The following is a 24,055-nucleotide window of genomic DNA, read 5'->3' on the forward strand; positions in this document are numbered from 1 at the left end:
AATAAGGATTTTTTTTGTTTGCAAACATGCGTATCATATACACATAATAGCTGACATCTAGACCAAGTTACTTATGAGTAGTAACTTAATAGGATAAGTTAGCCATGATTAACTTGTCCCATTAGTTATGAGACTATTCATGAACAATTTAGTCTGATGTCAGCCACTCACTGGGGAGTCAGGATTGGCTGTGGCTCCAAGTGTAGGTTTACCCTGTATAATGTGTGAAGAAGCCTTCAATAGAAGAGAACCATGGCATCTACGTTATATGGTCTTAGGCAGGACTGCACAACTTTGGACCTCCAGCTGCTGTTGGACTACAACTCCTATCATTCTCAGCTATAGAGAACATTAGAGATGATGGGAGTTGTAGTTCAACATCTGCAGGAGGGCCAAAGTCATGCATCCCTGGTCTTAGGGCTGCTGGGAAAAATCTCTTCCTGAGATCTTGCATAGTTGTTGCCTATAAGAAAGGGCAGGACTTAATTTTGCACATGATCCAGTATAAGACAGTAGCTTAATTTTTCTTTCCAAGCTGTTTGAGACACTTTAATTTCCTTTTCCCTTAGTGGGTCAATCACCTTGCAGCAGAATCCATGGGCAACCTAAACTTTGCATTAGCTGAAGCTCACAGCGAGATATTTTAAGATTACGAATATTTTTGGGGAGGCAGAAGCCCAAAGCTCTATAGCACAGGAACACAGGAAGCTGCCATATACTGAGTCAGACCATTGGTCCATCTCGCTCAGTATTGGCTACACAGACTGGCAGCGGCTTCTCCAAGGTTGCAGGCAGGAATCTCCCTCAGCCCTATCTTGGAGATGCCAGGGAAGGAACTTGGAGCCCAGACGCTCTCCCCAGAGCGGCTCCATGCCCTAAGAGCAACTTACAGTGCTCACACTTCTAGTCTCCCTTTCATATGCAACCAGGACGGACCCTGCTTAGCTTAAGGGGACAAGTCATGCTTGCTACCACAAGACCAGCTCTCAGAATGCAAAGCTGGAATAAAGTGCATGTTAAGAAGCTGACCGCTAAATGCTTGGGGGTGGGGGGAGAGGAAGAAGAGCACAATAACCAGCTGCTGGCTCGGATATGCAGGTAAAGCACAGAGGTGTGGCTGGGAAGAACAATACATTCCCCCTGAGGCATAGTAACTATACACGGTTAAGTCTCCTTGCTTGCTGCCCCTATCAGGCAAATGAGATTTTCCAAAGGACTTCAGGGTTAATTCCAGAGGGGCTATGAATTGTTCAGGAATGAAGCTAGGGGGAATTCCTTTGCACATCATGTTCCCAGGATGGAAAAAAGGGACCTGCTAGAGGTGGCTGAAAAGAGCAGTAGGGTAACAAAACCCTCTGCTGTGAAAGGGTAGTGGGGCTTATTCTGATCCAAGTAGTCGTTCATGTGGCAAAAAGTACCAGCTTCCATATCCCCATGCCACACCACAGGATTTCACTGGTTTCTCACTGGTGTGTGGGAAGAATGGCTTGCATGCAGCTTTTAATGGCAGTCTAAACACAGTGAATGTTGGGAGGCCAATTTTCCAAGAGCCCTGGCTCCTGTATTGTTAAGCAAAAGCCTGACACACAGAAAGTTTATGAGAAAACGTTTTTCTACCAGTCCTGTCCATGCCAGGAGAAGCTTTACATACTACATTGCTGCATGTCAGGCTATGGCTAAAAGCACAGAATTGGGGCCAAAACCAACAGGAAGAGGCGGCAGCCTCAGTGAAATAAGTTCCTGTACTAAGTTTAATACACCATTTAGTTCACTTCTATGCTGTTAATGCAACAGAGTTCCTGCAAAAGGAGCAAGACCCAGTTTCCCCTCCCTACTCACACAGGAGCACTGCCTTTTGTTAACAGACAAAAGGCAATGATCCTGAAGAGGTACTAGGAATGTGCATGGAACTGGCAGTGGCCAGTTCCACTGTGGTGGTGGGGTTATCTTTAAGGGTTTCCTCTGCCAGCACTGTGCTTAGAGCAGTCCCACAGCACCAGCAGGGGGAAACGCGGTGGAGGGATAAGAGCACCCTTCCCTATCCTTAAAAGGATCCACTGCTCCCGCGTTTGGACCGCCTTGAACGCCAGTGTCGAAACCCGTTGGACATTCTAGGAATGGAACACCGAACTGGTTTGTGCACAGCTTTCCCATCATTGCATCTCTGTGCCAGAACATGCTGTCTTAGTTCAACTGCATTGCATATAGTTTTAAAAAGACACAAAGCCTCTATCAGGAAGAAGGTAGCAACGCTCTACATATATAATGCAGGAAAACCATCTAGAATCTTACTTAGAAGCATGAGACTGTGGCAGTGCTATTCTATCCTGAACAATTACAACGGACCTATCCGCATCAACTTCTAGATATTGACAAGGTTGCTACCCGGAGATAGGCACTGTACCTGTAAATTCCCCGATGCAGCAGGGGACTAGGTAACCATGGATTCTCCAGCCTGTTCCTGTTGTTTGCTTCCCTCCACCCCTTCACAGATCACCTGGATAAATGTTCATAACAGGCCAGGGACAGGGACTACAGAAAAGGTAGGAGAAGCTGCAATTACCCCATTTCCCTCTGCACTGTAGTAGTATAGCACAAATCTTTGGGTTGCCTCTCTCCAGGAGAACTGTGGTTGAAGCAATCCAGATTGCCCTTGTTACTTTATGTCTGAGGGGTAATCCTCAGCCCAGTTGGGTTCACCTTGGGGTTCCATGCAAGCATTTTAGAGTCCCAGCCAAAAGTTCCTTTTCCAGCAGGGGCAGTTCCTTTGTGAGGCAAAGTAAGATGGTGGCTTCAGGTGGCAAATTATTGGGTCACCAGGCAAAATGTTCCCTGCTGCCATCAGAACAGTTCTTCAGGACTGATCTGACCTTGGCAATCTTTGCAAGGAACAGCTCCTTGAAAAGCTTGCAAGATGCACAAAGAGAGGAGGCGGCGGCTACTGGTAGCCTTCCCTCCTCCCTGCCCCTCACACCACTTTCAAAGCTTGCAAGGGTTTGGCCAGGCAGCATTTGGCACCTCGCCTCAGATGCCTGAGGGCTGCTCCTGTTTTCCGGAAGGTGCAGTGTTGGCACTGCAAACTTTGCAAGCAATTGAGGAACTTGGGGGGGGGGAACCCTGTTTGAGTGCTCTGTAAACATAGATATGAATAAGACCTTAAGGGACAAGCACCACAGTAAACACACCCAGCAGAAAACAAAGTACACACTCAGCCGCTTTATGTTCAGTGATAACCTGGGGAAGATGATAAAAATATGAACCTTTTGAATGTTATTATCAACAAATGGGTCCAACAGGAAGCAATCTCTTGTTTTATTACACCAACAAAGAAACATCACCCTGAAGAGAAAAGAAAACCCCAAACCCTTTCCATTTCTTTTTTCAGAATAAGATATCCACAAATGCATTATTTGCACATCTGAACAGAGCCTCCCAAGGGGGAACAGTAGTGGACAATACCTACCAGCACTCAGTTCCCTCATCCAAATGAGAAACAACATTCCTTTCCCAAGATATATCATTCATTCAAGTCCAAACAATTTCACTGGATCAAATTATTTCACCAGGCAGAGCAACAATTGCTTAACACTGATTTCATCACAGTGCTTCAACTTATATGTATTCAAAATGCACACACTGACTTACTTTTCTAGGCTTGACTTTATCTTGCAAATCGTATTGGCCAATCCCTTTATAACTGATCCCAAGCCACCACGGGATGCCTTGTTTATCCTGTAGGAGAGAAGCACACAAATGCTGAGGCCCAATCAAGAACTGCAGGTCTGATACAACATTAACTACTTTGCTCTGTAACAAGAATCTGCAGCCTAGGGAGAGGAAGGTAGTTCTTTGTTAGCACACCTGCAGCCAGCCAAGCAAGGATTATTGTTTAAAGTGGTCTGCCATTCCTCGCTCAGCTGGAAGATGCTGTGCAAACAGGCAGGAAAGCAGTAGGGAAGGGAAGCTGCATTCTTTGAAACAGTGGCCACAGGCAGGGCATATGGAGGAAAGCCTGTGGGTGGTAAAAGCCACAACAAACAACAATAAAAGAGGTTTTGTGAGGTATGTGTCCAAAGTACAACTGCACTGGGCCACTGTAGAAAGGAAAGCTTGAGTTATGTGCACTGCCTTTCATGTAATGTAGGCCTGGGGTACTACCTTCTATTGCAGATGAGATACTGAGGCTGCTCAGGCCACCCAGTGAGTTCACGGAGGTGAGACTTGAATTAGGGCTTTCTAGTTCACAACTCGGTCTCTCAGCCTAGCTCACCACTGCAAACATATCTACATATGTACAGTGTACATATCTATGTAGTGTCTGCAGGAGAACTCTGTTAAAGCTGATAGCTTGCACAGTTTCACCAGGGAAGTGTAAGAGCATTAAATAGTATATATATTGTGCATGTATGATCTGAAAGACAACTCAACAATGCTGCATGAATTTAAGCTCTGGACCACTGGCAGGATGCAACCAACCATAGAAATTATAGGTAAACGAAGCGACCAATGAATAGACTTGTGCATGAAACACGATTCGGAAACTGAATTGTGGCACATCCCTTTAAAACGGAGGGATCAAACGTCCCCTTTAACATGGAGGAGAGCAGGTCCATACCTGCTCCTTCTCCATTCTCTGCCACTTCTGTAATTGCGGCGCTCCCCCCCAGCAATGATTGCGTGCTAGCAGGGCATCTCCCAGCTCTCCCACGTAATGCCGGTATGCATATGGCAGCTGAGCATGCATGGAGGTCATGTGCATGCTGGCCTTGCACAGAAGCAGCTAGGAGATGTCCTGCCGGCACACAATCATAGCTGCTGGGAGAGCTGTGATTACAGAAGTGGCGGCAAGCGGAGGAGAAGTGGTATGGACCTGCTCTCCTCCATATTAAAGGGGATGTGTGATTCCTCCGTTTAAAAGGGATGTGCCATCATTTGGTTTCCAAATCGCATTTCGTGCACATCCTTACCAATGAAACAGAGAGAAAACAAGTGGCATTTACTCAAGTATTTTGGCATCCACCTTTATCAATAAAACTAAGCCTCTTCTGAGGTAATATCAGCTATCTGCATTAAAAATATCTTTGGATGAAATTTCATTCACTTAAATAAACAAACTACTGTCTGATTAATCAGGGCACCTTTTTATTCAACCAGTTAATCTAACCAACTAAACATTGCAGCCCTATTTGTTATCTGTATACATGAAGTATTATATATTACATAGGTAAAAAAATGACCTGCTGTGCAGGCCTCAGGGCCATATTTCCACAAGTGAAAAGAGCTTTTGCAAAGAGGGAAGAGAAGTAAAAATCATATCTCCCTCCCTACATGCTGCATTGTGAGGCAAGCCTTGAGAGCAGCTAGTTTACCAGCAACTTGAGGGGTGCTTTTGCTCCTCCCTCCTAAACCTGAGGAGAATGTCAGTCAGTATATATACACATCACAGATTAGTGCATTATAAGTAGAAACTATAATTTTTCTATCTGAGCTGGGTTTTTCCCGCTACTGCTGTACTGTGGACCCAATCAAAGCCACAACCTTTATGCTGCTTGCCTAGAGATTTCCACTGCTAAGTACTTAGAGTTCCAGGAGTGGCATTTAGAAATGTGTTCTTAATTGACCCCCATGGATGCATTATTACAGAGCATTGTAACTTCAATGTGTTTGTCCTCCTAACAAGTAATAACTGGGAAACATGGAGAGCCTGAGGGGCAAAGTAAACATGATTAAATCTCCCAAGAAAAATCTTTTTCTTTTCCCAAAAGGAGCTGTGGGGTGGGGCCCAATTTGGATTGTGGTCATGCAGCAGGGAGGGGAAATTATCCTTTTCCCCATTGCAAATTCTCCCCCCAGCTAGGCTGCTATTAGCCACAGAGGGCAAAACATACATTGCTCACAGTCCGGAGGGATTTGAATTCGGCTATTGATGTGGGGGAAATAGTTAACCCCCCACACCACCTGCAAACCTCCCCAACCCAGCAACTGCTTGTTGCCAAAGGGGAGCATGGGGAGCCACTGTGGCAGCCCTCTTGCTCGCCAAAGTAGCAGCCAATGTAGAAAAGCTTTCTAGCCACCATAACTATGAGAAAGTGCCTCTGTGCTTAAGGCTCAAAAACCAGAGACGCTGCACAAATCAACTATGTTGTTCAAAACCTCACAACTAAGGAGCAAATTTAATGAGGCGATTCTCACGATCGCCTAAATGTTGGCTAAGGGAGCCTAGCCCACTTTTGGGCGATGGTGTGCTGCAACGGGAGCCATGTGGCTCCTGGCAGCAAACCGCCCAAAGTACCCTTCCCCTTAGACGAGGTTAACGGAGCGAGCGCTCCATTAACCTCCGCTTTTTGATCATGTGTCACCTTGGCGCATGACGACACATGAGTAGACCCCCAACCGGGAGGCTGCAAGCAGCCTCCTGGCCTCAGGGGTCTCTCCAGGATGCCCCGAGCTCTCTCGCGGGGCGTCCTGGAACTTCCTGGGGCCACGCGACCCCTGATCCCCCGCTGCCTCCATGGCAGAGCCAGAAGTCATGTGGGCAGCCAATCCGGCTGCCCAGGGCTGCAGGCTTGATTGTCTGCGGGGAGAGCGGGCTAAGTCCAGTCTCCCCACAACCCCCCTTACGGCTCTTCTCACTGATCATGAGAAGAGCCTCAATGTGTTTTCAGGATGGGGCTTTTGGGGAGGAGCCATATCTCAGTGGTACAACACATCTTTGCATGCAAGAAGTTCCAACTTCCACCCCTGGCATCTCCTGTCTGAAACTCCTGTCTGAAACACTAGTGAGCTGCTGCCAGGCAGTGCAGACAATAATGACCTAGGTAGACTAATAATCTGGCTTGGTATAAGGCAGCTTCATATGTACACATGGTACAAATTCCTCTCATGTGGGTCTAATTCCAGAATGCACTATATCTTAGTCAGGCATTATTTCCCCATCCATGTAAATGTCATACATTTATTTATTTATTTTAACATTTATATCATTTATAACATTTTATAAAATTTACACACACACACACACACACACACAAAAACTAGAAATATGATAAATAAATAAATATCCTGCTCTTCCTCCAAGAAGCCCAGTGGTGTATACATTTGTTCTCACAACAACCCTGTGAGGTAGGTTAGGCTGAGAGAGAAGTGATGGGCATATCATACAAAAGGAGTCACCCACTAAGGTCATTTACATGACTGGTCAAAGCTGGGTAGGAGCGGGAAACCCAGGGCAGAGAGTCTTGTGTGGAGCCTCGGGACCTGCACCTACCCAGCTGCTCCAAAGCAGGGCTACTCCATACATCTACCTTGGTTTTACCTAGGTAAAAGGTGGAAAACCCCTCCCTACCCCAACAGCCCCAATCATGTGGGTGATCGGGGCTCTTTGCAGCAGTTCCCGGTAGCCTGGCTGGCTCTCCACCATTGAGTGCCACCTATAGAGTGGCCAGGAAGCCAGGAGCTGCTGCATTGACGTGGGCAGCCTCTCCACTGCCCACACAATGCATTGTGGGATACTGGAAGATATTCAAGACATTGTTGCCATGCTGATCATGTGAGCCCTTGCTCATGTAGATGAGCCCTTGTTCGTGTAAGGGAAGGTTGCCTTCCCCCATAGCTCTTTCCAGACTCATGGGTTGTGTAAACGGCCCTATTGAGTTTCATGGCTGAACAGGGATTTGAACTTGGGTCTACCCAGTCCTACTCCAACACTCTAACCACTACATTACGCTGGCTTTCAGATACTTTCACTATGTATAGTACATTATAGTACATTACGCTCCTAGATATATGTGTTTAAATTAGTTTTGACCAAGCTTGCCATCTCCCATCTGTTCCCATTATTATCCTGGGTCTTAGTTGGAGCAGACAGGCACTGTGACAGGTATGGGAGGCTTAGGAGTTTGTAGCCTTCCAGCACAGGGTGCATTTCCAGCATGGTTGTCTTGATACTGAAGAAATTCAATATCCCTCGTCCAAACTTCCGCCTCCTATCCTTTGAATAACAGCCATGATCCTGTACTTCAGCTGCCTTACATCTGAGGCTGAACTCACTGGAACTTACTTCTGAGTGAACATGCATAGAATTCAAAGTTAAACTCCTCAGACATGTTGGCTCGGAATACTCTAAAGAATCACCTCCTCCCACTTGAGCTTGCCTGCCTGTTATGTTTGTAATCAGAAGCTCCACTCTGAGTTCCTCCACCTTAGGTGGGTGGTGATGACAGAAAGGGCCTTCTCAGTTGTGGCACCCTGTACTTTGAACATTCCTTCCCTGGGAGACTGACCTGGCACCAGATTTGAACATTTGTGCCAGGTAAAGACCTTTTAACTTTCCCCGGCCTTCCAGCATGTAATCTAGCTGGTTACAAACTGGTAATTATACAATGAGGCTATTCACATGAGTGGAGGAAATCAGGATAAGGGAGCCCAGCCCAGTTTACCCCGCGTGTGTGAACCGCCGGGAGCTGCGCAGCTCCTGGCTTTTATCACGCTTAATTGCTCCCCCCTTAAATGAAGTTAGCGGAGTCAGCGCTCCGTTTTGGCCATCATGAGTTGACAGAGCTGGTAGTCATGTGGGCAGCTGATCCGGCTGCCCAGGGCTAGCCTGAGGATCGTCTGCAGGGAGAGCGGGCTTAAGCCGCTCTCCCCACAGAACCCCTTAAGGTTCTACACACTGATTGTGTGTAGAGCCTCAATAGCTATTTATATTTTATCTTTGCTTCTAGCTATTTTTTTCATGAATCTGTGAGCTGTCCTTAGAGGATGTTGGCTGAAGTTGGTAAATACATGTTGGTAAATAAATCTTTAATAACTAACTACCTAACTAACTAACTATCCCACTAAATTTAATCAGGCTCACTTTCAAGAATCCAATCTATGCTTAGGACTGCAGCCAACATTTTCTTTTGGTAGGTCTTAACTATTAAAGTTCTATTCACACATTATATTCAAAGCACATTACAGTAGTACACTTCCTATCCATACCCTGCATTTAAGGTCTTGCACCCATGTTCACTTCTAAAACGAATCATTCATACAAACACATGTATATATGTAGAGACATCTGTATGCACATAAAATGTAATGTCTGAATAGGGCTAAGGCAGTAATGACAACAAGGTTTTACTAACTACATTTTCACTGCTTAAGAACAATCCATGCCACATTTTGGGTGGCATGGGATCTCGATTGAAATGAAGTTTCTCTAGTGAAATATTACACTTCAGGAGTTAGAACTATCTTGAGCTTGAGTTTCTTTTGAGAGTTTGAGTTATCTAATGTAATTAGGTGAATGGTAAAATAATAATAATAAAAAAAGCTCCTGATTGAATTACAGGAACTTTATATATACCCATTCTGCATATCATACAAAATGGGGAGGAAAATTATGCTCAAAATCCAGTCTTAAAAATCAAAATGTTAACAATGGATTCCTGAGCCCTAATTCTTCTAGTACTTTTTCCTTATTTTTTATTTTTAGGCCTGCTCTTTCAAAACTGTACATAACAAACACAGCAGCCACTCACCTTTACGCCATAATAATGGACTCCATAAGTAGGTAGAGCTTCAACAACTTTCATGTACCTATAGATAGATTCACAAGCAAAAGGATCAGTTCTTCTGCAAAGTCTTCTGTTGACACATGTTCCCCGATGGATTTAGATTAATATCCAAGTTTACTTTAAACAATAGCAGAGTGTTTGAGGTTTCTTATTTTCAGAATGGATCAGTCAACACCTATGTTTGTTATCACTTTAAGAATGAGTTCAAACAAAGCAACAAACTGCACTGTCAAATTTTAAAAAGCCAAGTTAAATGCATTCTCTTGGGGTTTTTTTTTTTAAACAAAACTCAAGCTATCAGTTGTGCAGTGCAGTTTGCCAGGTGCTGCTCACCCTGTTCTACTTGCCTGAATAACTGCTGAACTCCATTAAAAACTTGGCTCCAACTATAATGCCTGAGCGCTCTACAATATAGGACTGAACTATTTTCCAAGTTTAGCTCTAAGGCATGTTATGTTCTACTGAACACACTTCCATTGTAAATGTAGCTGACCTACTTTGTGGATATATGACAGAAATTTGAATAGTGAACCACACATAACATCAGAGATGCAGGAAATGAGATCTGACCAGCACTTGTAGTACTTGTCAGTTGTTTACACAGCTTCTGCTGTTGGATTATTTCCTAGTTATGCCCCAGATTCTAAAAGGCATTCTTTAACTGATAAATATGACAAAGTCCTCTGGAGAAAGGACTTGTGCGGGCACTGGCGGAAGTAGAGGGCATGTGTGGGAATGCAGGGAACTATTATTAAAATTGCACTGACAGAGCCAAAGTAGATTGTTGTGCCTTTGCAAGTAGTGGTGTGCACAAACTGGTTCGAAGGCCATTCAAAAGGCCTCCAAATTGGTTTGCACAGGTGCTGGCTCAACAGTTTGACGCCAGGTGGGGGTGTCTTCCTTTACAGGCGGGGGAGGGTGCACTTACCCCTCCCGCCGCTTTCCCCCCACCGGTGCTCGGATTTTAGGAAACTTCTTGAGGCGGCAGCATACCTCCCTGCTGCCCCTTCCCCTATTCCTGGCCGGAAGTAGCGACTGCGCGTGTGCCTGCTGTGCGTGCGCCGTGCATGTCACATGCGTGACGTGCGTGCGGCCGTGAGCGGTGGGTACGCGCATAGTGGGCACACGCATAGTCGCTGCTTCCAGCCAGGAACGGGGGACAGGGTGGCAGGGAGATACGCTGCCGCCCCAAGAAGTTTCCTAAAAACTGAGCACCGGTGGGGGGAAAGCGGCGGGAGGGGTAAGTGCACCCTCCCCTCCCCTTAAAGGAAGACACTCCCACCCCCATGTCAAACCACACTGCGGCAGTTCCATGCACACGACTATTTTATTTATTTATTTATTGTTAAATTTATATACCGCCTTTCATTAAAGTAATCCCATGGTGGTTTACAGCAAAAAATTTAAACACAAGATGGTAAAAAAGACACAATTAAAATATTAAGTGAAAAAAATATTAAACAAATCTGATTAAAAATTTAAAACAAAAGCATAAAAGCAATACAGACTATAAAGAGCAGCAGCAGAGAATCAAATAAATGCCTGGGCAAAAAAAAGATTTTACACTTTTTCTAAAAGCTGTAATGGAGACCGAGGAGCGAATAGCCACCAGGAGAGCATTCCAGAGTCTGGGGGCAGCAACAGAGAAGGCCCTGTCCCGTGTGCACGAAAACCGAGCCTCCCTCATTGTTGGTACCTGGAGCAGAGCCCCCTCAGATGACCTCGTCAAGCGGGCAGCAACCCTTGGGAGCAGGCGGTCCCTCAGGTATCCCGGGCCCAAACCATTAAGGGCTTTAAAGGTCAAAACCAGCACCTTGAATTGGACCCGGAAACAAACTGGTAGCCAGTGCAGCTCTTTCAGAATGGGTGTGATGTGCTCCCACCGGGCAGCTCCAGATAAAACCCTAGCTGCTGCATTTTGCACTAGCTGCAGTTTCCGGATATTCTTCAAGGGCAGCCCCACCTAGAGCACATTACAATAATCCAGCCTTGACATGACTAAGGCATGGGTAACTGTAGCCAGATCTGCCTTCTCAAGAAAGGGACGCAGCTGGCGTACTAGCCGAAGCCGTGCAAAGGTACATCTGGCTACCGCCTCCACCTGAGCTTCCAAAAGCAGAGCCGGGTCCAGTAATACCCGCAAGCTGTGTACTTGCTCCTTCAAGGGGAGTGCAACCCCATCCAGAATCGGTAAAATCTCCTCATCTCGATTGGCTCTCCTACTGACCAACATTACCTCCGTCTTGTCCGGATTCAATTTCAGTTTGTTAGTTACTTGTTATTTGCAAGCTGTTTGGCAAGTGTACTTTTTCTCATCATGCTGTCACTGGCCACTAGCCTCTGCTACCACTGTGGGGTGAATCTGAAGTGTTGTACAGTAAAATGAATGGAAGAAGGAAGTGAGTGCCATGACCAGTGTAGCTCTACAATGGAAGAAGCTAAACTTATCTCTGTCACACATCTCCCTAAGATGCCTGCTTTGGCTGTGGACCTCTATACTCTTTCTCTATACAAGTTCTCTATACTCTTACTTCTAAATGTAACTAGTAAGAGTAATTCCCATTTAGTACAAACTGAACAAAGATTTGGATGAAGTTTCTTGGCTCTAGTAATTTGTGAAGCAAATATATACCACTTTAAAGAGAATAATTGCATATTATCCTTCCGCATAGGAGTTGGGGAGAATGCTTTAGCAAAATAAAATATGAAGCAGGGGCATAAGAACAGCCCTGCTGGATCTGGCCCAAGGCATCCTGTTTCACACAGTGGCTAGTTCAGCATCCTGTTTCATACAGTGGCCCACCAGATACCTCTGTGGAACCCACAGGCAAGAAGTATGTGCATGCCCCCTCTCCTGCTGTTGCTCCCCTGCAACTGGCATTTAGATGTATCTTGCCTCTGAGGCTGGAGGTGGCCTATAGCCCTCAGACTAGAGGCCAGTGATAGACCTGTCCTCCATGAATTTGTCTAAGCCCCTTTTAAAGCCATCCAAGCTGGTGGCCATCACCACATCCCATGGCAAAGAATTCCACAGATGTGTGAAAAAGTGCTTCCTCTTGTTGGTCCTAAATTTCTTGATCTTCAGTTTCATGACCCCTGGTTCTAGAATTGTACGTAAAAGGAAAAAAATTCTCTCTGGCCACCCTCTGAACTCCATGCATAATTTTATACAACTCAATCATGTCTGCCCTTAGTCACCTCTTTTCCAAAGTAAAGAGCCCCAGATGCTGTAGCCTAGCCTCATAAGGAAAGTGCTCCAGGATCCTGATCACCTTGGTTGCCCTCTTCTGCACCTTTTCCAGTTCTACAACATCCTTTTAAGATATGGTGACAAAAACTAGAGGGCATAAGAAGCCCTGTAGCAGTCTGTGCTCTGCATCCCATGGCAGACCCCCAGCCCCTACTGCTTCACCAACCCCACCCCCCATTCATCTCCATCATCATCATCATCATCATCATCATCATCATCATCATCATCATCATTTTTATTAATTCAATTTCTATACCACCCTTCCAAAAATGACTCAGAGAAGTGACTTAGACAGAGAAATAATAAATAAATAAATAATGTGGGGGCTGGCATTAGCCCCTCTGCCGCACCCCGACTTGCCTTTTGCTGCCACCGCCTCTGTCTCCTGCCACCACCAGTGGTCATTTTCCCATTGGCTTCTTTGGTGGCGAGCAGGTTGCTGGATCATTTCCTGTCTCACTTTAGTGAGAGAGGAAACAGTCTATCCATCCACCTGCGCGAGGGTTGGCACAAGGCTTCATTGACATTATATAACTAATAATAAAGTAGCATGTCAACAGAAGTCATTTTTAATAAAGCTCATTCTACCAGTCCACCTCTTTCCAAAACAGTCAAGTGAAACACTTACTGAACAATAGCTTGTCCTCTGGTCAGCCCCTTACTTTTTATGTAATGTTGAATGACTCGATCTTCACTGTGGAGCAAGCAGAATAGTCCATTGACAAAGAGAATATTGTTTTACTCTAAGAATGCCACTCAGTACAGGAAAAAGACCTGAGAACTTCTCTGTAACTTCAAGGATTGCAAGGTGAATTGCGTGCTGCCACAGACTGGAGTTACCACATGTTTTTTTCTGATGGGGCTCCTGTACCTTTAACAGCTGAATGGCAGGCAGGAATTCAGTAGGCTGAGCCTTTCCTGGAATGGCTGTGCCATGCTTGGTATAGCTTCAGCAGTTGATTTCTGCCTTATATTAACACTCTAAAGTGCAGGAGCTCTGAGAAAATAAGGTAGCAATGCTGCCACAGACAGATTGTGCAAGGCACACAGCTAGGCTGCTTAAATCTCATTTTTAATGTGTTAGGACTGCAGCCAAAGAAATATACCATTGTAAATCATCTGTGAATCATCTCCTAGTATTACTAGAGTATTGAAAGAGAATTTATTCTGAGGTTCTCATCTCTCTCCCTCTTACACACATACACACATGCATACACACCAGTATGTTTTATTTCAGCTAAAAGTCAAGATGAACATTGCCTCAAGAAGGCTCTATAATCCACATACTATGGTTTTTATTCAGGACCACAACTGGATTTTCAGGCTGCGATTCATAAGCCATTTACTACCAGAATTGTCTTTGTTCAGATTTTACCTCACTGAGTATGTTCTGGAGGGAGCAACTTCTTGATGTCAATCTCTCTGAACTCTTCACATCCTGAACTATTATTTTCTTAAACATGTAAACTCATATTCAAATCCAGAAACTGAATTCAAGTTTCTGTCTCCTAAACTGTGCCACTATTTATACCCAGAGTCTGGGACTGAACAAACCTATACTATTGGCTCAACAGCTTTTCAAATAATTATAAGCTGGAAGGAAATCTTCCAGAAATATGTATGTATGTCCACTGGAAGACAATGTGCTGTGGTAGATGGACTCTGAAGGTGGGGTCCTAGCTCATCCCTGAAGTACAACATCTGCTTTGTATGCAGAAGGTCCCAGCACTCAGAAAGACCCCTGTCTCAAACCCTGGAGAGATGCTGCCAGTCAGTGTAGACAATACTGAGTTGGATAAACCGATGGCTTGATTCATAAAAGTCAGCTTCCTATAAACTTGAGGTGGAAAGATTTCTGTTCCAAGCTGAAGGTCACCTTCGGCAAGTCAGTATATCTTAAGGCTAGCTTACTTTGCAGGGTTGTTGTGAGGATAACAAGGAGGGGAAGAAACTATGAAAACTAGCCTGAGCAGCTTGGAGAAACAAAAGGATACACATGCGATAAATAGAAGTCTCTTACCAATAGGCAAGTGAAGGATGTTCCTGCAGCGTCTTGGTAGGAAAGATAGGCAAGTTCTTTAGATCTTTTCTGGCATTTTCATCACTTAAAAAGACAAAGGAAGGGTAGAATGTTACTATCTTGGAATCACAAAGGCAAGGGTCGGTTTTAGCAAAAGGTGCTGAGTTTTGGCCATTCAAAAGCACGTTCATTTGTTCATTCACACCACCTTCCAGCTGTCATAGCAACGTAACCCTATAGGCCTTCTTGAATGACAGTTCTGAACACAAGAAGTTCACTTACACTACATTATTCTGTTTAGGAACACAGCACTATTGAGAAAGGCCAGGGTTTTTTTTGAAGAAAAAGAAATAACATTCATTGGCCACTGATCATTTATTACTAAAGGGGTTTTGCTGAATGATAATCCGGGTCCAACCATCCAATAAGAGACAATCGCCGCCCCCCGCATAATGAGAAATAGATAAAGTTCCTAAGGCAAATTGTATTCAACTTTTAAATAAAAACAATTATTTAATGTTTTTTTTTTTAATGTGGGCATCTCAGGGTATAGAATAGTTGGGATGGGTAAGAAAAAAATCTTATTTTTTTATATAGTAACTTCTTGTGCAGAAATCCATTTAATTATTTTAAGAAGACAAAAAGACGTGTGTGTTTGCTGGCCAAAAAAAGTGGATAATATTTTTAACATCTGTTTACTTGCTTAATTAGGCCAATCAGTTTCTGCAGGATTTCTGCATGCTTCAGCAGAGATCGGAACAAGCATCAACATGACTTTTCTGTACCAAGAATGCACTGGGCTGACTGAGTCATTAACATTTGCCTTGGTTTCCCAGTGCAGCAGGCAGTATGACTTCTTATACAAGGTGCTTGATTCTCATTCAAAACTATGTTGCAGGGCTCATGGCATCCTTAAATAATTTAGCACAGGGGAGAATGACACCTCACTCCCAACCTCCTTGAAGTATTTTGTGGTGGGGATGTATCTGCACACAAAGCATAGCTTGAGAGTACAAGAGCAATGCTTCAAACTGTTCTTCTAAAGATCTTCTGGCAATAGAAAGCTCTCCTCCTTTGGCCAGGAAGATCTTTCATAGACTAGAAAGGCTCAGCATTAATCAAATCCAGCCTTGTTCACTTCCTAAAGGCAGGACTATTCATCCTGCAGCTCTCTTTAAAAAATCAAATCAAATCTGCATCTTCAATAAATATATAAAACTGTATGCAAGAAAAGAAGAGAGGGGTAGCAAACACACACACAGACACAAATACACACACACTTTGTGTGAGATAAATCTATCATTCCAGCAACGTGTCTGTACCGTGAGGATCCTAATAATAAATAATGTAATTCTTATTAATCCACCAGTTATAGGCCTCACTGTACTTGCAAGCACAGAACAGGTCTATTGAAGCCAAATAACAAAGAAAGGCAAACTGCACACTGCAAGTGGTACATGGTCAATATGACTCGTTGGAGACATTCCTTCCTGGTCATCTGTCAAACCCTCTTTTTTGTTCCAAAAGAAAATGATACAAGACATAACTTAAATGGTCACACATGTATATGAATCACGTGGATTGAAGCTGCCTTATACTAAGCCAGGCCCATTGGTCTATCAAGTCAAGTATTATCTGCTCTGACTGGTACTGTCTTCAAGGCCTCAACCAGGGGTCCTCCAGGTCCACCTACCTGATAACCTTTTAATCGGGGAGACGATGTCATGTCTGCCTGGTTTGAGGCTTTGCATGTTTTTGCCCCTTGTGGCAGGGGTCCTCCGGGTCCACCTACCTGATAACCTTTTAATCGGGGAGACGATGTCATGTCTGCCTGGTTTGAGGCTTTGCATGTTTTTGCCCCTTGTGGCAGTTTGCTGCACTGCAACAGATTTTAAAGCCCAGGCCATGGACAAGTCCTGCCCCATGGGATCAACCACTGGCTCCCCCTGGAGCAGGAAAAGCATAATAGGCTTCCAGTTTGAGGCAGGCTTTGCATTAGTATCAAGATCTCCTTGCACATTTGTTCTTGTTTTGTTGATGAACCTACTGTGCTTGACCTCTAGTGTGTTCTGACCTTCGACTACCAGTTCAACCCCGATACCTGCCTGTTTGCTTGGCTCAGCCTTTGGCATATTCATGACCTCTGGCTAAGAGTTTGATCCCTAAGCCCCAACTGGTTGCCTGGCTCTCCCAGTCCTGACTCTGAGCCACCTGGCCACTGCTGCACACAGATCAAAAGATCAGCTTTGAAGACTACAACATCAGGTGATGACTTTCATCTGTGAATGGGCCATCACAGCAATAACATCACCGTTAAGAATATAAGAACAGCCCTGCTGGATCCGGCCCAAGGCCCATCTAGTCCAGCATCCTGTTTCATACAGTGGCCCACCAGATGCCACTGGAAGCCTACAGGCAGGGGTTGAGGGCATGGTCTCTCTCCTGTTGTTACTCCCCTGCAACTGGTACTCAGAGGCATCCTGCCTTTGAGGCTGGAGGTGGTCTATAGCCCTTTGACTAGTAGCCATTGATAGACTTCTCCTCCACGAAGTTATCCAAACCCCTCTTAAAGCTATCCAGGTTGCTGGCTGTCATCACATCTTGTGGCAGAGAATTCCACAACTTGATTATGCGTTGTGAGAAAAAGTATTTCAATTTCATGGGATGATTGCCAGGAAATTTAGGACCAACAAACGGAGGTACTTTTTCACACAACACATAATCAACGTGGAAAATTACAATCTTAATTTTAAGTTAAAATATTTACCTAAAAATAAAAAGCATAACCATAGAGTAAGTTAACATTCGGTTGCCAGAGATATACAAACATGGGTGGTATATATCAAGTGGTATACAAACATGGGTGAATCACACCCATGACATCTACTGGTATGATGGGCAGGTGTTCTCTCTCTCTCTCTCCCTCTCCAGAACTTTCCCTGAATGAAGGCATCCAAACAGAAAATGGTTTGATTTTGTAGATGTGAGGTACACCAGCAGCAGTCTTTTTATCCTACTCACAACACTCCCTCACAATTGCAAACTGCTACAAGGTTAATGATTGCAAAGGGCCTATGAAACATTGGTGTGTCCCATTTCACCATCAGGAAAACACTGGGAAAGGTCCACAGATAGGAGACCACCTCAAGCATTGTGAATGCAGCATTATGAACTAATGGAGTGTCATTAGAATGCATCCAATAATCAATTAGGTTTCAGTGCCTCCCCCTGCCCCCACAATTGCCTAAACACAGGATCAGTCCTCCATACATCAGTCCTCATATTGTAATCACAGATTACAATGTTTGATGTACAAAGCACAGCAATGTACAGGGAGCAGAATCCAGCACAGATCAGGAAGAGTGGGCTAAACAAACAAACAAACTGCTTGTCCTCAGCATTTTCAAGGAGAGGCTGGGCAGCCATCTGTCAGGGGTGCAGCAGCAGCTTACTGCACTGAGCAGGGGGTTGGATGAGAAGGCCTCCAGGTCCCTTCCAACTCTAAAATGTAATCATTCCATACCTTCAAAGCCCTCAATGGCTTTACCACTCCCTACCCCTCAGTTCACATCGCCCATTACATTCTTGCCTGCAACCATTGCTCCCACAGTTCCACCATCCTCAACTACCCACAGGTCATCTACTTCCTCAAACAACAACACCCTCTTCCTTGCTGCCCCTTATGCTTGGAACTGCCTCCTGGAAAATGTGGATGAGGCCTCCTCTTACTTTCTTCAAATCACTTTTGGAAACTTGCTTACAATCAGATTCTGTCCCATAGGACTGGAAAGTAGCTAATGTAACTCTGATTTTCAAAAAGAGAACCAGGGGGGATCTGGGAAACTTCTGGCTGGTTAGCTTAACTTCTGTGCCGGGCAAATTGATGGAAAGCATACTTAAGGACAACATTGTTAAACCTATAGAGGAACAGGCCCTGCTGAAGAAGAACCAGCATGGCTTCTGCAAGGGCAAGTCTTGCCTCACTAACCTTTTGGAGTACTCTGAGAGTGTCAACAGGCATGTGAATAAAGGTGATCCGGTTGACATAGTATACTTGGACTTTCAAAAAGCTTTTGACAAAGTTCCCCAATAAAAGTGCCTGAGTAAACTTAGCAGTCATGGGATAAGGGGACAGGTTCATGTGTGGATTGGAAACTGGTTGAAGGACAGGAAACAGAGGGTAGGAACAATTGGACAGTTTTCACAATGGAGGGAAGTAAGAATTGGGGTCCCCCAGGGATCTATACTGGGACCAGTGCTCTTTAACGTATTCATAAATGTTCTAGAAGTTGTGGTAAGCAGCAAAGTGGCCAAATTTGCAGATGACACCAAACTATTTAGGGTAGCAAAATCCAAAACAGATTGTGAGAAGCTCCAAAAGGATCTCTCTAAACTGAGTAAATACAGTTCAATGTAAGCAAGTGTAAAGTGGTGCATATTGGGGCAGAATAACCCAACTTCACTTATTCCCTGATAGGCTCTAAGCTGTCAGTGACTGACCAGGAAAGAGATCTTGGAGTTGTGGTGGACAGCTCGTTGAAAGTGTCAACTCAGTGAGTGGCAGCTTTGAAAAAGGCAAATTCCATGCTAGGAATCATTAGGAAGGGGATTGAAAATAAAAATGCTAATATTATAATGCCCTTATACAAATCTTTGGTGTGGCCACATTTGGAGTACTGCATACAGTTCTTGTCACTGTAACTTAAGAAAAACATTGTAGAACTGGAAAAGATGCATAAGAGGGCAACCAAGATGGTCAGGGGCCTGGAGCACCGTCAAGGCTACAGCAGCTGGGGCTTTTTAGTTTGGAAAAGAGGTAAATATGGGGAGACATGGTAGAGATGTATAAAACTATGCATGGAGTACAGAGAGTGGACAGAGATAATCCCCGCCTCCCACCCCCGCCTTCTCACTAGAACCAGGAGTCATCCCATGAAACTGAAGGTCGGGAAATTTAGGACTAACAAAAAGAAGTACTTTTTCACACAGTGCAAAATTAATCTATAGAATTATCTGCCACCGGATGTGGTGATGGCCACTAGTTTGGATGTCTTTAAAAGGGCTTAGACAAATTCATGGAGGACAAGTCTGTCATTGGCTACTAGTCTGGTGGCTATAGGCCACCTCCAACCTCAGAGGCAAGAGGCCTCTCAATACCAGTTACAGGGGAGCAAGTGCAAGGGTATGTCCTCACCTCTTGCCTGTGGGCTTCTCAGAGGCATCTGATGAGCCACAGTGTAAAACAGAATGCTGGACTAGGTAGGCCCTTGGGCCTGATCCAGCAGGGCTGTTCTTATCTTCCTAAACCTACTATGTCCATAAAACACTTAGCTGACTAAGCTTAAGTACGTGTCATGGAAACAATAGCTTATGCTTCCTTTCTTTGCTCCTGCCTCCACTTCCCTCTCCTTCCTCTCTTGTCTCCCTTGTCTCAATATCTAAATTGTAAACCTGTGAGCCAGAGTGTTGAACCAAACTGAAAATTGGTTCAGAGAGAGGTTGCTTAGGTGAAGAGGAACTTAACCTGAACCAGAAGCGGTAATCAATTCAGATGAATTTCAGAATACATGGTTCAATCATCAGGCACTCAGATATTTGTTTTCAAGGAGTGGAGAGGGTTCCTCTTTGCTCCAGCTATATATGAGGGAAATTATATTTCCCAACGAGCCATCTGAAAAGAAGAGGGATTGATGGGCAGGGCCTGGGACTTGCAGCCTGGTTCGCAGGTGAAACCTTCCTTCCCACAGACAGTGGCTGTCCAGCTACAACAAGGCCTCATGAGTCTCTGAGGCTGCAATTGTCTGCAAGCTTATTTTATTATTTTCTCAATATAGTAAGTTAAAGTCCAAACAAGACTGACAGAATTCTGGAGAATGTAATGTTAGTGCAAACAAATGATGAGCTCTTTCTCACAATCAATGAGAAAGGGCAAGAGGGCTAGTGGGGAAGAAGCCTCAAAACATTTACCTGCCTGCAGAAGTTCAAGGGCTTCTTCTTATGCAGGCGGATCACCTAACCAGACAATTGCTGGCTGCTGCCAGCAACGTGGAGGCTCTTCCCTCTTTCCCCCTCCAATGTTTTTTTCTCTCTGGCTGGCCGCCTGGCCAGCTGCTTTTTTCAGCCACCCTCCACTTCCTCTTCCCTACCCACCACCACTTTCTCCCCCCTCCCACCGCCGGTGCTTTCTCTCTTTTCGCCCCGCTGCTTTTGCTCCCTCTCCTGCCAACGCCGCTTTCTCTCCCCACCCTCCTTCCCGCCTGCCTGTTTGCTGGCCTGTCCATTGGCCTTATGTTCTTTGGCGCCATCACGTTCCTCTCCCCATCCCCTTGCTCACGAACTCTCACAAGAGCTGTCTCGCATGGGATTAACAATGGGTACGGTCTAAGAGAATTATATAGATAGATGAATACATATTTCAACACAATGTGCTTACCATTTCCATTTCCAATCTCTCAACAAAGAGACTGTAGTGATTGCATTAACACAAGCAAGTCCCAAACTATGGTGTGCGTGGCGTATCCCAATTTCCAAGGAGTGCCGTTCATAGTGGATTTCAATATGGCTCATGGTACACTCATTCTGAATATACATTAATTACTAAAGTAAAGCGTGCTGTCAAGTCGGTGTCAACTTTTGGCGACCACAGAGCCCAGTGGTTTTCTTTTGGTAGAATACAGGAGGGGTTTACCATTGCCTCCTCCCACGCAGTATGAAATGATGCCTTTCAGCATCTTTCTATATTGCTGCCTGATGTAGATGTTTCCCACCAGTGGGGAAACTGGTGGGAAACTGGCAACCTCTGGCTTGCTAGTCAAGTTATTTCCCCGCTGTGCCGTTAGGGGGCTTAGCACATTAATGACAAGCAATTCTAAAAACATTTATCAGCTCATCCCTTGGTTCTTCCATAAAGCTACTTGAAGCAGAGGGTCAAAGTGGAAGTGGATGAGAACTCAGTTAGCTTCTGCAGTATGCTTGAGGGTCTGCCCGTATGTAGCAGTATTAATACAACCATAAATGCAAAATGAATAACCCACAGGAAAACTAGATAGCTAGGCTCAGTTTCAGCAAGAAGTAATACTCAAACCAAATCATGAAGGCATTAATTATATCATGCAAGGTGGATGAGGCTTTGTACCAAAAGTCATTTTAGGCTGCTTTCACTTTCCAAAGCAGTGAGTAACAAGGTGCCTTGTTGACTTTTTCCTCATTAGCAAATCCCATGCATGGCTCCAGCAGACAGTGTGAACTGGAGAAAGCACATGTGCATAGGGATGTCTGTGGTAGGTAGGTTTTGTTTTATTTTGTTTGAGATTTTCAGATCTGCAACTCAGATATTCAGAAAGAGCATTTGAAATCCAAGAGCTTCTACTTTTAGTAAGAAACAGAAAATGGCCATATGATCTCATTCAGAGTCAATATGGAACGCAGACAATTTGCAAGAATGACTTCAGAGTATAGGACACACTCTCTCATGCATCAGGCAGGAAACGGATCTGTTCTTCTCTACCTGGGGATTTATTGTTAAGCGAATGGAGATTATTCACGGTCTGCATGATGCTAGAAAAACTCCAGAAGGCCCTTGCAAGCAACAGACTTGTTATTGCTAACATTCATGGGTTCTTCCTCTTTGCACAAAAGTCAGATTAGCCCAATTAGTCGTGGTTCTTTTGTGCAGAAGCAAAATTGACAGCTTGTTATCATAGTCTATATGCTGATAACAAAGACACCTCAGACTACCAAAAAAGAAAAGAAAAGGCATACATACAATAGCAGAGAACTGGCAAAACTTCAAGGGAAAGTGGCATTAAAGTGTAAATGCTGTCCTTTCTGTGTCTGCTGCACAGATAGCAAAATAGTGATCTGCTAAAATAGCATAATTTTGTATACATAATTGTATATAAGTTTTTTATCATGCTCAAATTGTTCAGCAGTTCTCATTCATATACACTTTATTGCTATTGTATCTGAAGTTTCATATCTCCAATACAAAAACAATTCCTTTTCACTGAATCCCAAATCAAAGTTACTTTCCAATGAAGCCATTCTAACTTTTCACTTCTGTGTTAACAAAACTGTGTGCAGTAGTGCATCATGGATTGGAACCCTACTGCTAGTGGGTCATGGATGGAAAATATCACCCAATAAGAATGATCAATGAATAGTAGAATCTGGTTGATCCAAGTGATTCGACCTTGAAACAAATCTGCCCTGGCACCCCGGCCAAAATAGAACTCAAATTGAATCTCCCTGGATTCAATTTGAATTGATTCAAGATTAAAGTTTCCTTTAGTCATTGCCATTTCATTGTGTCCCTCTGAGCTTCTCTGGTGGGGCACTCGGTTGATTTTTAAGGGTTTTGTTTTTTTAAAGATTTAAGTGATTTTGTATTTTTCTGTTACAGGGAATAATGGTGATTCAAAGTGGCTCAATTATTCCCCTTGGGTAGTGCCTAGGTACTCCAGATTGAGTGTGGGGGTATGGCCCTATGGGTGCTACCTACCACCCAACCTGCAAGGCAGTGGGGGCACTTGGGCAATTTTTAAGGATTTATTTATTTTTAGTTTTAAGTGATGTTGTATTTTTCTTCTATATGGAACAATAAGGATTCAAAGCGGCCCCTTTATTCCCTAGGCATTAAATAAGATAGTACAATTACCACGTTGCATATACTATTCATTATAAGCATGGACAATAACAACAGATTATAAATCACAGACAAATGTCCTTACAGGAATTACATGCTACATTTGGGTAGTGTCTAGGTACTCCAGAGTGGGTATGAGGGTAGGGTGGTATGGGTGCCAACTAACAGCCAAGCTGCAAGGCAGTGTGGTACTCGGGTAATTTTTTGGGAATTTTTTGGGAATTTTTATGTATTTTAGATTCTCTGGTGTTCTCTATTTTTTTCTCATAACGAATCCCTATGTAGAAGTAATGTAACATCCAAGAGTATAAACACATTAGATTCTCTGATGTTACATTGTTTCTTCATAGGGATTCGTTATGAGAAAAAGTTAGTTAACACTAGAGATTCTACAATACATACAAATTCCCTAAAAATCACCAGGGTGCCCCACTGCCTTGCGAGTTGAGTGGTAGTTGGCAACCATGGTGTTCTAACGCCAACCCACTTCCGAGCACCTAGGCACTACCCACAGGAAATTTATTTATTTTATTAATTAAAGGACTTAATATACCAGCCCAGCCACAGACTCAGGGCGGTGC

At 44.2% G+C, this 24,055-nt stretch overlaps 1 protein-coding gene across 12 annotated transcripts in view; it reads right to left on the reverse strand.

The window, feature by feature from the left end:
• Window positions 1-24,055, reverse strand: part of FRMD4B (FERM domain containing 4B) — a 393,137-nt gene that overhangs the window by 62,783 nt on the left and 306,299 nt on the right. For 11 of the 12 annotated variants that reach the window (XM_053298157.1, XM_053298156.1, XM_053298158.1 and 8 more), the window contains 4 exons: window positions 14,831-14,914; window positions 13,439-13,504; window positions 9,525-9,582; window positions 3,646-3,732 (listed from right to left, as the gene is read on the reverse strand). In XM_053298157.1, coding sequence (XP_053154132.1) covers window positions 3,646-3,732; window positions 9,525-9,582; window positions 13,439-13,504; window positions 14,831-14,914 — 295 coding nt within the window. The remainder of the gene's footprint in view (window positions 1-3,645; window positions 3,733-9,524; window positions 9,583-13,438; window positions 13,505-14,830; window positions 14,915-24,055) is intronic. The other variant, XM_053298154.1, reaches the window with a different exon arrangement.

Source organism: Hemicordylus capensis, chromosome 2, assembly GCF_027244095.1.
Source record: "Hemicordylus capensis ecotype Gifberg chromosome 2, rHemCap1.1.pri, whole genome shotgun sequence".
Classification (NCBI taxonomy): Eukaryota; Metazoa; Chordata; class Lepidosauria; order Squamata; family Cordylidae; genus Hemicordylus; species Hemicordylus capensis.